Source organism: Adelges cooleyi, unplaced genomic scaffold (assembly GCF_023614345.1).
Source record: "Adelges cooleyi isolate 19-005CV unplaced genomic scaffold, UGA_ACOO_1.1 ACOO_flye_CR_arks_rails_tigmint_CR_PRNA_651, whole genome shotgun sequence".
Lineage (NCBI taxonomy): Eukaryota > Metazoa > Arthropoda > Insecta > Hemiptera > Adelgidae > Adelges > Adelges cooleyi.
In genome coordinates this window covers 13,018,726-13,035,011 of record NW_026096352.1, presented here as the reverse complement: position 1 = coordinate 13,035,011, position 16,286 = coordinate 13,018,726, and the positions used below count along the sequence as shown (strand labels likewise).

Here is a 16,286-nt window from a genome sequence, read left to right as displayed (position 1 = left end):
CTATAAATATAGGTGGACTAACCTCACTAACTTATCCCCTTCTGCAAGAAAATCAATTTCGTGTTATGTTTACAAGTTGTAAGCGATAAAAATATTTTTTATAGTATGGTAATTGGCTGTTTGAGAATACTCCATCTCTACAGGGGTGATTTTTACATGGTACCTACAATCTACATACAATTATTGACTATACATTTTCTCAAAAGCTATTGTTGTTCGGTGGCATTGGTAATATTGTAATGGATGCTTGACAATGAATATTGAACAATGGAAAGGATAGTGTATATATATCTATAAACTGTTGTGCTTTTGTACCTAATAGCACTAGTGTAATGAATCTACATAAATATTTTAAAACAAATTTAAATGCATTTATTGTGCTAATTAACAATGCCCTAAGGATGAAATTAATTATACATGGGGTATAATTATGAAATCCAAGTGAAACTGTTGGTAAACATAACGATAATGTTAGAAAAACATCCCAAACAATAAAATAGATAAGCCTATTCATACAGTAGTAATATACTTAATTTAAGATATCATTAAAAACCAAATTTTTTATGTACTTACATTTTAGACAGGTGTTAAAATATTTTCGCCACATTTTCCCAAGAGCCGATGATTATAAAGTGTTAGCAAATTGCCAAACGGATGTTTTTTTTTTGTTCACGCGAATTAGTTAGTGTAACAAATTAATAAATGAGTCGTCAAGACCGACTGAATTTCGTGCGTTTTCATTTTTTAATTTTTTTTTTGGGTCATCGAACTGTTTTAATATTTGCGTGTACTGTTGTTTAGTGTAACGTACCCGAGTTCTAAGAAAATACAATGCTTGGTTGTCCGAGGGTCGTCCTTGATCAGAGATATTCCGAAAACCCCAAAGCGGAGAAGAAGACGTTTCTGTTTGAAAATCACAATAATGACAAAATATTGTTGTGTTCACGATACAATAGTGCATGTGGACGGTAACACGAATCACGATCCATAGAAAATCCGTCCATTTAACCATGTTTTTTCATTGTAGACCTACGCTGTTAATAATAATCATGATCTTGTAATAATTTCAGGAGTAATAGGTATCTACTGTGCTAATAGGCATCTCTGCAGTGGCCTAGGTTTCTATACTGTGCTTAGAACATTGTACACGAAAATTGTTTTTTTTTTTAATAGTTCAAATTCAACTAACACTGAAAAACCTAGGAGTAGTAAATAATATTTTGGTTATATATTGTAATTTAGATTTCTTAATTATTTGAAAAAGGATTGTTTAACGATGAAAAATCGTATTAACGCATTCAATATATTTTATTGGGATACACACGTTTTGTACATTTAAATGCGTGTGTCGATTGTAAATAACACGTTTTTATACGGTACTTAAAACAATGAACTACCTACCAAAGAACAACGACCGTTAAAGACTTATTGGCAAATAAAACAAAATCATCACTCTTAAAGTGCAAACATTTCCGTTTGCAGAAAAAAACAACTAAAATGTCCTAATGGTTTTCCGGCTACGTTAAAAACTATTAATAAAAATGATTAATATGAATATAATATGTTTTAATATTTGAGTATGTGAATCTAATAAGTAAATACAATTTTGTCATTCGTCTGACGCTCTACAAAAACTAGCTGACAATACATTTATCACAACAAACGTGGTGGCAGTTTTATTTTTATTTATTTTTTTTAATGTCTTACAGAACCAAGATAAATATTTATATCCATACCTAATTTCATCTATGTATTTTACCTTGATTTACATACCTCGCAAGATAACAAAGTTCAAATGAGTTTCAAATAAAATTGGTATATGATCACCTTAATTTTTCCCCCCTGTATTTCATTTAACCGTTTATTTGTTTTTAACAAATGTTGTCGCCTATGATACTTAAATCATAATATGAAAATGATTTTTACGGTTTTTTTTAAATATATTTTATTACCTGTGATATTTGCACAGAGAGCACAATTTCTATGATGCAATTTATATAATTGCAAATTTTGCAATTATATCTTAATAAAATATGCATATTAAAAATAAAAATAATTTTTTTTTTTTTAATTCATCACAGCTGCAATTTTCTTTTGGTGCATTTTGTTTAATCACAGGTTCTGATTAAAATATGTAATGTACAACAATATGATTGTTGTGATGCCGTGAAATTACTTATCGACAAGCAATATTGAGAGAAACAATTTCTGTTTTTAATTACAACTTTTTTTTATTTTAATACAAAACTGAAAACGCAGTTTCAAAATAAGTACTTCCAGCTATGCATTTAATTAAAGCTTCAACCCATTGATTTTCTATGTATATTTGGAACTTTTCATAGTTAATCAAGTAATATTAAAAAGAGAGAAACAACTTAATTTAATTAATATAGCAGACTGCCTAACTATTAGGTTAACAAACTACACAGAAAAAAAAAATTATTTTACGTTGATATATTTTTTTAGATTTTATATAAAATGTTATATATCAAAAATTAAAAATATAAAAATACAAATATTTTTACGACGATCTTGAATATAAACGAAGTGGGAAAAACATTATTACTAATGAAATACATTTAACGTTACCTAAAAAATAATATTGTGTATTCATATTAAATGATTTTCATACTAAAACATTTTTGCAATACATTTAATTAGTCGTAAATTTGTAAAATTATTATTACCTATATTAGATTTTGCAAGACAAATATTATTGAAGGTAGCAATTGTTATTTTACAAAGCACCCTTTGTAAATACATTTCAGCGGTATTAGGAGTCCATGAGAAACACAACTGTTGCCGCCTTGTCGCAAACGAATTGCGGGTGGATTGACGTCGATGTATGAGTCCCTGGTAAATGGAGCTTCATTTGCTTTTGCCAGTATTTTCACTTTTAACGGCAAAAAATAAATATAATTATAATTTAGTTTTTTTTTGTATGTATCACATTTAAGGTCAAGCATGCATTTAAAAAAAAATGGGGTTAATGCAAATTCGATTTTTAAAATAAAATTGTATAATTAGTTTTAAGAAGATTAAACAAAATACAACTATTAGTTTTTTGGCCTATTCAAAATTACATTTTATTTTTCTTTATTTATTTCTGGCTCTAAAGAGATATTTATTAAAATTGTTGAAAAAGTTGTAAAAAAATAATAATGGGTAATTATCAATATTCAATTGAAAATAATTTATCCTATTTCAGTTGGTGGGGTTCTATTCTATTTTTATTTTAAAATATGACAGTTCATAATAAAATATACATTTTGGTAAACATTTTTGATTTTTGTAGACTATCTAACATTATTTCCCACGTCTAAAAGCTTTTATAGTTTACACACTTAGTTTAGGTGACTTTGTGTGCGAAAGACTTTAAAATTAAATAATAAATAGAATTGTTCGGCAGTGCCATCATGAACTAATCATGTATACCTTTATTGATCATTCATTTATTTTTTTTAACTACTAAACTATCGAAACCGCCCATTTTTAAAGTGTTTGATTTATTGTTTGGATAAAGCTTTGTCAACCTCGGCCTCATCGTTGGAACACTATTGACCGTGTACACACAAAAGCGCATACACGCATATCATCATAGATAAATATCAATTCCTCTTAGACAAGTTTTTTTATTAACATATCCACACACATACACAGCCACTCTTTAAGAAATCCGTGATTCACACGCCGGGCCCGTATAAAAGTTACACACACACATCCGGCGGTGGTTGTTTTCTTATCTACCTGTATAGGTACGGTATACTTAACCTAACCAGAATATTATGCGTTGTAATCGGTATCGGAATCGACGTTTCTTCGGTATTTTACATTATTTTGCTCGCCATATTTTACCACAGTCCGCCACGACCGTCGCTGATGATTAGGGAGATCGTGAGAAGCGCCCATTCCGTGACATGTCTTGGCTTTATTTTTAACACTCCATTAATCACCTCCTCGATTCTATCCGCCCATGATACATGCATATAGGTATATTACTTGTTGCCTATGGTACATTATATTTATATCTGTATATATGAGTGCATTAAATCAGTTATTACATCCCAAGCTGCCGCTGGGGCCGTTTCAATATCATCCACCGTGTATGTACTTTTTAATAAGTAATTAAATCCCCCAGTGGGTATTCGCCGCGGTTGAGGTACCGGCCATTATAATATTATTACCCAACCGAGTTATTCGATTATTTATTTGTTAAAAAAAATATATTCATGTGATACGTGTAGTGTATTCATTGACGTATTCGTGAGAAAACATCGTACTGTACAAGTACTGATCTTTCTTAATACACGAATAAAAATAATGTTAAATCGACGGTCCAGTTAAAGAAATGAGACTTTCTAAAAATATGTTGCCCGTTTAACGTTTGTTTGAAAACATATTTTCCAAAGTTCATTTTTTTTGCGCACCTACACTTTGTTATTTGTTTTACCTAATAGCCACAGTCCAATAGTAATTTAACAATTAACTAATTAAATATTTATTTAGAAAAACGCTTAAGATTTTCATAAGACATACTGACACGGAGCACAGTGGGATCGGTGAGGGGACAAGTCTTTATTGTAATTTATTTAATTGTATTAGTTATTTATTAAAGTTATATATTTTTTAGTAAATAACAGTTCGATACAAATCTTAAGGTCGTGAAAAAAGAGAAATATTCATTAAAAAACACTACCCCTTATAAATAATTCTAAAATCAGTTGCATAAAAATGTATCTGAATGCAAATAAATATAGCATCTAGTTTTTAATTTTAACATTAAGAAAAACAAAAAACTGTGTTCTTCTTGTATGTTTATCAATTATGAAAGCAAAAAAATGTTTTAGTTAAATTCATTTCTAAATGTAAGGAAAAAAAATGAAAGCTAGAAAATTGTTTTTTAAAGAAAACCTCTAATTCAAATTTTTATTAGTTATTGTTAGAGTTTTGTATATGTATGTGACACTATGCATATAATTAATAACTGTTTTTCTGAACAAAATACGATGTGTTCAAATCATTTGTTCTGTACATAATATTGGTTTTGTGTTACACCGAGCCCACACTAAGGTAACATTTATTAAACAAATATGAAGCAATATACAGCAACACAGTAAGTTGCTAAGTGTTTCAACTTAGTATGGACAGGGTTTAAGCTCGAAGTGATGACTATTATTGAATAGTAACAACAATTTACAAATATATCATTGTTAAAAATAATACAGGGTCATTCAAAATTTAAATGTTATGATACTTAGCAGATATTCGTTGACATACTCAAAATAGGAAAAAATTACCAATTACAAATATGTTTTTATACTTCATGATCTGCAATATTATAAAAATACCTTTTTTTAGTATTTTACAGAGCTCTATCGTCGTTTGAAACTTAAATCATTATTTATATATTTAATTATTATTTTTAAATTAAGAATAATTTTCTGAAAATGTTGACTAGTCGATAACCAGTCATGAGAAAAATAGTGGAGTGTAGTTTTATTTTATTTGTGCGCATTACTCTATCGCTTTAGGACCTTCCTTTCTAAATTTTAAACTTTATTAACTTAAAAAGTAATTTTCTAAAACTGGTTATAGACCAGTTGTAGTATGTTGTAGATTATGTAATATATAAACATATTTATACTTGCTCTTTTTTACCTATTTTGAGTATTTCATCGAAATAAATGCTAAATAACATAAAATTTAAATTACCTGTATATTATCAATAATTTGTTGTAAATTTAGTTTTTCTATTTTTTTTTTTTTTGCGTTTGTATAGTTTGTTTTATTTTATATAATTTTTGGGTTTATTTATTGTAGCATCGCCTCCGACATGGCAGACACAAAAGACAACAGTGGAACGCTACGTTTAGCAGTTCCGGATTCATACCCGAGTACCACGTGTACCTTGAAGGAGGCGGTCCTGAAGGATATGGCGAATGGACTCCTTGGTCAGACGATAGTCAATGTTCCCGGAGTTGCGGCGGAGGAGTCGCTTACCAAACTAGACGGTGTTTAACATACAGGTTGGTCAGATTTCCTGTCAAATGGCCCAAATTGTATTATCCAACAACTCTACAAATATTGTACTAGGAAGTCGTTCTCCTTTAAGTATAGCGCTCCATAAAAAGTGCAGTCTCTATAAAAAATAAAGGAAAGCTTAAAAACGATTGTATTGTATTAAAATATGACATGCTATAATTTTTTGGAAAACCTTGTGTACCTACCTATAAATTGCAATTTTTTTCTTCAATAATCTGTAGTTAATCTTCTTCTTTTTTATTTAGGTAAACCAAAACCCTAATAACATTTATTTTGATGTATACATATTGTTTTACCATTTACGGATTTATATTAAAGTGGTTTTTTTTTTTATGTCACTTGTTATTTTCAGTTATAATTTTTTTAAAACCTTTGACCTACCTAAATACAATGATTTTTCATTTGTTTTTTAGGCCAGATGGTACCGAAGAATGTACAGGCCCATCGAAACGATACTACTCGTGTAATACTCAAGTGAGTATTTTCTATTTTACACCAATCCAATTCCAGAGACGCTTTTCTGGGATTATACTGTATTTAACGCTGTCCTAAATATACAAATGTGTTTTAGCGGTGTCCGCGGGGCAGTTTGGATTTCCGCCTCGAACAATGTTCAGCGTTCAATCGCGTTCCATTCGAAGGATCGACATACGAGTGAGTTTGGCGACCGCATCATTTGATGTGACTCGGTTGGCAATTATTTTTGATAAATATATTTTGCCTTGTGTGTACAGATGGATACCGTATACTAAAGCGCCGAACAAATGCGAACTCAATTGTATGCCTAAAGGCGAACGGTTTTACTACAGACACAGAAACAAGGTGATAGATGGCACAACATGCGACGAAGAGAGATTGGATGTTTGCGTCGAAGGCAAATGCATGGTAGGTTCGATGCTTTGATTACAGGAGCGGTTCCATAGTTTTTATTTTGGGAAGGCCAAAGTCCATCGATATAGATAGATTTTCATAGTAAACTTAGGCCTCTGAGATTTGGCTTCACTCAAGCAGTTCTTCACCTTATAATTTTTTAAAGGTTTTTTGTTCTATAGCCATCGTGTTTTCATCAGGTTTTTTGCTAACGGGGACATGTTGCATAACTGTAACTTTTTTATTTTACCGTGTTTATTAAACTAGATTTTACAATAGATTATAGTGCTGTAGTATTGTTCAATTTATAGAAATAAATAAATAATAATTCGACTACAATACTAAAAGCACTAAAAAAGCTGATAAATGGTTCTCGATTACGTTGTAGTTAAACCATAGATTGTCCCCACCTAATGAGTTAACTATTGAGTATTTACAAGTAAGTAATAAGAATAATGTCTGTTGTTGAAGGGTAATTACTAGGATTAACCTTAGGATTCCTGTTTCGGTATTTTAAATGTGGACTCCTTGTCCCAAAAATTTGTTGTGAAAGACTAAACAACTCGATTAAACGAGTCAATAAGTCTATTTAACGATTAAATAAATTCATAAGTGATTTATGTCAACAAGTATTTTATAAAGTTTAACTATTTTAGTCGTATCCCTTCTTAAGCTACTCGGTCTCTTTAAAATGTTTTTTTTCGTCAACTAGTTTTCATAATGCATGTTACTATCTTGATACATGGCAAATAACTAAAAAAAAATCACTTAATTATTTTTAAAGTAATTTACAAATCGGGTAAACGATTAAATGAATCGATAAAAGAATGAAACAATATTTTAATGGGATAGATTTTGATCTCACTAAAAAGTGTTTGGTCAATTTTTGAATTGACCCCCAATTATGAAACATATTTATGTAAGTATAAATTTTTCAATTTTAGCCTGTCGGATGCGACAATGTCCTCGGTTCTCCGATCAGGGAAGACCGATGCCGTAATTGTGGAGGCGACGGCACAAATTGCAATACAGTCCGAGGTGTTTTGGACATGAACGACTTGCAGTATGGTAAGCATTTCAGTTAAACAAGCAAATAGATAAAATTGTAAAAAGAAACAAAATTTAAAATCAACTCATTGTATCACCGTTGCAACATTATACGTTTTTATTATGATTTAATTCAATCCCTTAATGATTTTTTAAAGGATACACGGATATATTGTTGATTCCCGCGGGTGCTACCAATATCAGAGTCAGAGAAATTCAACCGTCCAACAATTATTTGGGTACGTTTAAGAAAAAACAGAATTTTCAATGATAGTTTACTAATATTCAAGATAAGAAATAATTACTATTTTTCGTTTGGTATCTAGCCATCAGAAATGTAACCGGACACTATTACCTGAACGGTAATTGGAAAATCGATTATCCTAGGAGTTTGCAATTCTGCGGTACCGTGTTTCATTATGAGAGAAAAAAAAGAACTTTGTACACTCCCGAGATTATAACAGCGTTGGGGCCAATCACGGAGGCTATTTTCATTGTCGTAAGTCAAGTTTGGTTAAACAACACTGTCTCCTCAGCAGGAATAGACAATAAAAAAATACCTTTTTTTCGCCAAATCTCCAGCTCCGGAGAGGGGAGTGTTTTCACATTACTACCAATACCACAATGCTGGGTTGCACAAAACTTTATTAGTTCCATAAACCTTCATTAGAACACTGTGATTAGTCCAAACAAGGTTTATGGAACCAATACATTTTTGTGCAACTCAGCATTGTGGTATTGGTCCCACGCCTAAGTTGTAGCATCTGAAATGTTGAATACAAAATATTTTAAAATTTAAAATACAAAATATAAAAAAAAATTGTTTCCCATTTTTTAAATTTATGACACTTATTTTATTTATTTATTTTTCAATATAAGACTATAAAATATCTTAAAACTAAAAATCAAACATTGATAACAATTTTTTTTTATATATAAAACAGTTTTGGTTTTATATTACTTTTATTTTAATAAAACACTTGAATTAAAATCTGTTGATTATAAAAAAAAAATCAATATTTATTCTCAGCTTCGCTTGAACTAGTAATAACTTAATAATATATTATTTAAAAACTAAGACTTAAGTTGTAAGACATGATGAGTATTTAAAATGCTCCAGGGCATGTTTAAAGCATTGTTTTTTTAGGCATAAGCCAGAATAATCTTTCATTATATTTATAGACTTATTCTACTCCAAAATATATATTATTGCTACTATAGATAAATGTTAACTATATTTTTATTCGGCTTGTTTAAAAGTAGTAAAAGGCGCTGCAGTTCAATTTCGCCGAATATAATAACTTATAGGTTTTTTCGGACGATAGTAGTATACTTTTGCCTAGAAAACAATTTGGGTATTGCATATTTAATTAGGTACCTACTGGCTACTGTCCGATGCAAACGTTTTGTTTTTGTGCTATTTAGCAGCAATAATACCGGTGGCGCTTCGAATACTTATATTATTATTAAAGTAATTGATGATTATCCTCTTTCTATAGCTGCTGTACCAAGAATCGAATCCTGGCATCGAATATGAATACAGCATTCCGACCGACGCTGTAAGACAAACCCTGTCCAGAGGTTACAGCTGGATGTACAGCGAATTCACCGAATGTAACACGAGCTGTGGCGGAGGTAAAAAGACATTTTTATGATTTATAATTCCTAATGCCCAATGTCAAAAAACCATTATTATTATTATATATATATATATATTTTTTTTTTTTTTGAAACAAAATAACCTCTAGACATGATGGTTACTGTACGGCAAGCTTAGTTTTAAGGTTTTCCTTATACCAAACGCGTTAATTGTATTTGACTGAAAATAAATTATAGTGAACGCCGCCCCGGGTTTGCCGTATACTTTTGCCCTAAGTGACAGTTTTCTAGTTAATAATAACAGTAAAAACACAACACATACTTAAACTACTATAAACACTGATGTGAGTTTTAGATATAAAAATTACCATGGCAAGCTAACCGTGCACATTTTACTGATAATTTACAGAAAAACTCCTGATTTTTTATTTAAATACCTTTTTTTCAATGAAAAATTAACATTATTTATTTAAACATAATAATTGTAACTATTCGATTATTTTATTGGCACAAAAAAAACGAATTTGGAAATACATTTTATTTGTTTAAGTAAATATTTGATTAAAAACTCTAAATAACACAATATAATGTATCACATAGAACTCAAATCCAACCAATGAATAGTATTACTCTTTATAATTCGCTTGTATGAATTTTTTTCTGAGATGCACAGCCAAATTTATTGCACACAGATATTTGAAATTTTCACGTTCGTTTTCCATACAAACATGCATTCATAATATGTTAGGTTAGGTATGAAATACGGAATACTTAGTTTTTAGCAGACTCAATAAGTGATATAAGTCATTAGACTTGACGGTGTAAATATCTTGTACCTCGACTTGTCTAGTTTTAGTTAATATTATTTTGGGTTAAGATATGGACACGATGGGTTAAGTAAAACATCTATGACATTATTCATTTGTTATCACTATATATTTAAGTAGGTACATTGAAAGTTTTGGATACTATCTGTTAATTACCTACAGTTGTTAAGTGTATAAAACAATCTATTCTAAATCTCAACTATGTAAACAGGAACAAGAACAAGAAATGTTTGGTGTGCTCAAAAGAACGACTCGACATCTGCACCCTCAGAACTTTGCGATCCTGCTTTGGAACCATTGAGTACCCAATCTTGTTCAATGGAACCCTGTCCACCTAAGTGGTCACCAACCAGTTGGTCGGAGTGTACACACAAATGTGGAAACAACGGAACTCAAACAAGAGACGTACGCACGAGATACATTTTTCAATCATTTTTTAATTTTTTTAATTGTACCTTATGCTAAGCGATGAACCGTAATTTATTATTACGGTTTGCACTACTCTAAATTTCAGTAATGCATTTTAATAACTACGTTAGGCTAGAGGACTGTTATAATAATGGAATAATAAGCATATTTTTTATTATTTATGTTTAGATCAAATGTGTGCGGCGAGTTAGCGGCGTTGACTTGCCCATAGACAGCGCCTATTGTGAACAGTATGATGGAAAAAAACCAGAAATCACACAGCCTTGTAACGTTGGCCTAGAATGTCCGCTTTGGCACACTGACCCGTGGAAATCTGTAAGTTTTTAGATATCTGGAAAACGACACATAATGCGAATTAATGTTTAGGAAACACATTTACAGATTTAATAACGTTAATGTTGTTTTAGTGCGATCAACTGTGTGGTCCGGGAAAGCAGACAAGAAAAGTGACATGTTACAGAAAAGTGGATAAAAAAATCAATGTACTCAACGACAGCGACTGCGATAGCGAAAAGCCCGAGACAGAAAAGCCGTGCGAGCTTCGCCCTTGCGAAGGCGTCGATTGGGTGATATCTACGTGGTCGGGGGTAAGATTATGATGTTTACTCTTGAATCTTTATGTATACTGAATTTTCGAACATTTTCTATGTTTATTCGCTCAGTGCGGCGATTGTAACTTGGACGTTGAAACAAGACAAGTGGTGTGCGCAAACTCAAAGGGCAAACAATATGACTCCAAATTTTGCAAACAGTCAAAGTATCCAGAAACGTCAAGAAATTGTACACCGTCGGACGCTTGCGAATTTCAGTGGTACGCCACTCAGTGGAGCGAAGTAAGTTTGCCAAAATTTGATTTATGCGTAACGTGACCTAAACGTAAGCTTTTGCATGTGGTGTTTTTAGTGTTCTTCCAAGTGCAGCACGGGTGTACAGGTTCGCAAGGTATTTTGCGGCACTCTCGTCGGGGAGACAATAAAAAAAGTCGACGTAGCCAAATGCGATCCTAACAAAAGGTACGAAGACACTAAAAACTGTACCGGAAAAGAGACTTGCAAGGGAGAATGGTTCTCGGGACCTTGGAGTGCGGTGAGTAATAGTGATGAGGTCTTTCCTAATTGCCCTTATCTTTATGCCTCTTTTTTTGTAGTGTACCAAACCATGTGGCTCGGGTGAGAAGAGCAGGCAAGTGTTCTGCATAATCGGTAATAAAACCGTGACTGCCAAACAGTGTAACGAGGATACCATTTTGTATGCCAGCGACTCGTGTAACGACAAACCGTGCGGAGAAGGTAGTTTGGTGGATTTACAATAAAATCAAATTTTAATACAACCTTTCTCTTTTTATAGATCAAATCTTGCCGGTAGAATCGAAAAAGCCGATTTCCGAAGAAGATACGTCGGACGACGAATGCGAAGACGAAATGATCACTGTCACTCCATTTGCCATCGACCTGGACAGCGAGGTAATCCGTTAATAAGATAAAATTAATATTTAGAATCTACTGATGTGAAAACCATATGTTTGTAATAGGTTACCACTATACCGTACTCGACTGAAACTGACAGTCCTCCTGAAACTGTCACAGACATAAAAGAAACTACTGTTGCTGCAGTCGAAACCACAACGCAAGAAGAAATGACAGTTACAACAACTACCGAAGAATCGACGACGACCACGGTAACACCTAAAACCACTACCTTTACACCAAAGACAACAGCCAAACCGAAAGCAAGCAAACCCTCTGGAACCACCAAGGCTAAGCCCAAACGACCTAAGAGAGAAGCATTGCCGGATGTCGTATTGAAATTCGATAAATCGTCACCGACCACTTTACCATCCGACGTAATATCGTCTTCAACTGATTATTCAACCACCGATATGTCGTCTACGGACATGTCGTCTACGGATATGTCGTCTACGGACATGTCGTCTACGGACATGTCGTCTACGGACCTGCCGTCTACTGAGCTGTCGTCTACGGACATGTCGTCTACCGATGTTTCGTCCACTGATATGTCATCCACCGAAATCAGTTCTACTAGTTCTACCGAATTGACTAGCTTGAATGTCACGTATCCACCGGTGCTCACAACTACCACAGAAACCTACACAAATACAACGGTAGAGGTTACAGAGACCAGCAGCAGCGATGCTGTGGACACAACTTCCAATACTGAGACTTCCGCAGAGTCCACATCTTCTATGGTTACCACAGTCCAATCGTTTAGTAGTTCCGAATCCGACAGTACTCTGGAAACCGAATCGAGTTCCATGTCGAGTCCACTGTCGTCTTCTTCGCCGGCGTCATCTTCGAGTCCAGAACTTTCATCTCTTTCTTCGACCGAGCCTATGTCGTCCACTACAGACCAACCAACGGGTTCCACTGATCTCACACAATCGTCTACAGATTTGTTATCTTCCACCAGCCAAGCCACTAGCACGACGACCAAAAAAGGTAATTTCAACCGAATATAATAATATATAGGTATGGCTTAACGTTATTAATTATAAATAATGTTAGGTCCTTGATAATAGTTCACTAATAGTATTATTATAACTCCAATACACCATAAAAAACAGGTACGCCTAATGTAAACCCGTTAATTCGTAAATTGAACGATTCGAAACGTAAGTGTAAAAAGAAAAAGAGCAGAGCTTGCGAGAAGTCTGAGTTCGGGTGTTGTTTCGACGGCAAAACACCAGCCAAAGGGCCGTTTAGTTCAGGTAAAGATTTTTTTAAGTTAATAAGATAAACTCATTTAAACAATTAAAGATTATTTACTGACGATTTCAACGACTCAGGTTGTGCCGAAGTACATACGTGTAAAGACATGGAATATGGATGTTGCCCGGACGAAGTATCGCCAGCAAGCGGACCCGACAACGAAGGATGTCCTCCGTCTATGTGTAACGAGACTTTGTACGGATGTTGTCCAGACGGTTTTAGTATTTCTCAGGGTAATGACAACGAAGGATGCCCTGTTGAATTGACCACCGTCCCTGTGATAACCACCACGGAAGCTCTTGAAATCGGCTGCCAGACTTCACAGTAATTTATCATTATTAGTATAAATAATATACTAGTTTTTATGGTGTTAAAGGCCTGTAAAATAATTTTTTGACTTGGACAGATTTGGTTGCTGTCCAAACGGAATAACACCAGCCACTGGACCTAGTTTCCAAGGATGTTACGAGTGTGCTGAAGGATCTGGAGAGTGTGATACATGTTCGGAAACCAAATTCGGTTGTTGTGCGGATAACGTTACCGCAGCCTCGGGACCAAACTTCGAGGGTTGTCAGGATAACAGTGAGTAGAACTTAAACAGTAGAATGTCCTAATCTACCCTAATTGTCTATTTTTACATTAGCTCGAATTCACAGTCGTGTTGCATTTTGAAATTATAGTAATTTTTAAACTCATTACTGGTTTTATCACTTGTAAAATTGTCAAAGACATCAAGCACGTGTTACAAATATTTAATGTATTTTTCTAGAATAGATCCACTTAAAAAAAAAATAATATGTTTATTCTAAAACTTGTTATATTAAGTGATTTAAAGTCAAATAATAATTGGTTTCCCAGTGACAACTGATGGTTTCATGCCGGTTTCGTCTACTACCGAATTAAATTACGATTCTTGCCAATCATCCGAATACGGTTGTTGTCTTGACGGAGTAACTTCTGCAACAGGAAACAACTTGGAAGGTTGCGTAGGCGTTGATTTCGATAACTGCACGTTGAATGGAAATGACACTGGTAATGCAAACATTTTTACTATTTATAGAACCAACTCAACAATCGGCTGATGAGTATTGATATTTTCAGATTGCTTGCCAGCATGCGCGAATACAACATTTGGATGTTGCGACGATAACAGTACCGCCGCGCATGGACCTAATAAGGAAGGATGCTGTTTGGATACTCAATACGGTTGCTGTCCGGATAACATTGTATCGGCCGACGGGCCCAACTTGCAAGGTAATAAATGCTCGGACTTGATACTTATCATTGATTTGAATAAATCATTTGCTCGCTTACAGGATGCGGCTGTACATACACTCCCTTCGGTTGTTGTCCGGATAACACAACTACCGCTAGAGGACCAAACAACGATGGATGCGGTTGTCAGTACACCGAACACAAGTGTTGTCCCGATAAATTCACCCCCGCCTCCGGTCCTCAGTACCAAGGATGCCCGTGTCACACTTATCAGTTTGGTTGCTGTCCGGATGGTGTGTCTAGAGCGATGGGTCCGAATTTGCAAGGTTGCGGATGTGAAAACTCACAGTTTGGATGTTGTGGCGATAACAAGACACCGGCTCAGGACGCATCTAAAAACTGTAGCTGCGAGGCTTCCAGGTTCGGTTGTTGTTTGGACGGCGTCACGGAAGCGCGGGGCGAGAACTTCGAAGGATGTTCAGCTAAACCGGCAGTGCCGGGAGGTAAGTAGTCACGGTATAGTTTTAGCAAGTTTTTTTTGATGTCTAGAATAGATTTTAAATTAAATCGGATCGATCAATTTTTAGCTAACTGTAAGGAACCTAAAGACCGCGGCAGCTGTTCCGAGTTCACTGTCAAATGGTTCTTCGACACAGAGTACGGCGGTTGTTCTAGGTTCTGGTATGGTGGATGTAACGGTAACAACAATCGCTTCAAAACCCAAGAAGAATGCAAAGCCGTTTGTGTCGAACCCACCGGACGAGGTAAGACGCTATAAAAAATGATTATGATCGAAGCTTTTTTTGAGCCCAGTTTTGCTAAATCTAACAAAGGAAACACAAGTCGTTCGGATAGGATGAAGGATGATTACAGGGGTAGAATTGTTGGGAGTAGCATATAGGGAGTAAGGAGTAAAGTTAAATGTTTTGGAAACTAATGACAGAAGTACCAAATGAGATAAGCGTTATCGTAATTACGAAGTGGTAGCTTATAGAAGAAATGGGAAAAACGATACTATCGAACAGAAAGGCTTGGAAGAGTTAACACATTGACGGACATTACTGCTATAGCAGTAATAGGATATTTTGACATTTTGGTGGCATTAGTGCTATAGTAGTAATATGAAAAATTCATGTTATGGTATTACAGCTATAGCAATAATCTTTTCAATGGTGTCAGATGATAAAGGAAACTCGACTATTGGGCGAACTATTCAGTATTGGAAATTTCAAAAATTATGAGTGTCCATGAACGTGTTAACGCTTATTATTTTGTCCTTTAAAAATTGTTGCTAAATGAATTTTATAGACGTGTGCTACCTGCCGAAGAGCGTGGGGCCTTGTGAAGGATACTATCCTACTTGGTATTATGATAGCGACCGCAAACAGTGCGCTCAGTTCATCTATGGTGGCTGTCTCGGCAACAACAACAAGTTCCAGACTCGCGAGGAATGCGAACACATTTGCGTCATTCCCGATACTTTGGGTAAGTACTAATTGAGTCATAGTGGTCTAAATAATGATGTTTGTTT

At 34.1% G+C, this 16,286-nt stretch overlaps 1 protein-coding gene across 2 annotated transcripts in view; it reads left to right on the top strand.

Annotated features, from left to right (window-relative positions):
* The window catches only part of LOC126844919 (papilin), a 52,886-nt gene that overhangs the window by 25,682 nt on the left and 10,918 nt on the right, over positions 1–16,286 (top strand). For both annotated transcript variants that reach the window (XM_050583404.1, XM_050583403.1), the window contains exons 3-26: positions 5,821–6,026; positions 6,456–6,516; positions 6,614–6,696; positions 6,777–6,927; positions 7,857–7,980; positions 8,118–8,198; positions 8,286–8,458; positions 9,459–9,594; positions 10,597–10,790; positions 10,983–11,129; positions 11,222–11,401; positions 11,477–11,647; positions 11,718–11,900; positions 11,962–12,103; positions 12,162–12,277; positions 12,346–13,270; positions 13,396–13,539; positions 13,618–13,864; positions 13,947–14,122; positions 14,399–14,572; positions 14,642–14,794; positions 14,857–15,258; positions 15,343–15,519; positions 16,064–16,240. In XM_050583404.1, the coding sequence (XP_050439361.1) occupies positions 5,821–6,026; positions 6,456–6,516; positions 6,614–6,696; positions 6,777–6,927; positions 7,857–7,980; positions 8,118–8,198; positions 8,286–8,458; positions 9,459–9,594; positions 10,597–10,790; positions 10,983–11,129; positions 11,222–11,401; positions 11,477–11,647; positions 11,718–11,900; positions 11,962–12,103; positions 12,162–12,277; positions 12,346–13,270; positions 13,396–13,539; positions 13,618–13,864; positions 13,947–14,122; positions 14,399–14,572; positions 14,642–14,794; positions 14,857–15,258; positions 15,343–15,519; positions 16,064–16,240 (4,723 nt within the window). The remainder of the gene's footprint in view (positions 1–5,820; positions 6,027–6,455; positions 6,517–6,613; positions 6,697–6,776; positions 6,928–7,856; positions 7,981–8,117; positions 8,199–8,285; positions 8,459–9,458; positions 9,595–10,596; positions 10,791–10,982; positions 11,130–11,221; positions 11,402–11,476; positions 11,648–11,717; positions 11,901–11,961; positions 12,104–12,161; positions 12,278–12,345; positions 13,271–13,395; positions 13,540–13,617; positions 13,865–13,946; positions 14,123–14,398; positions 14,573–14,641; positions 14,795–14,856; positions 15,259–15,342; positions 15,520–16,063; positions 16,241–16,286) is intronic.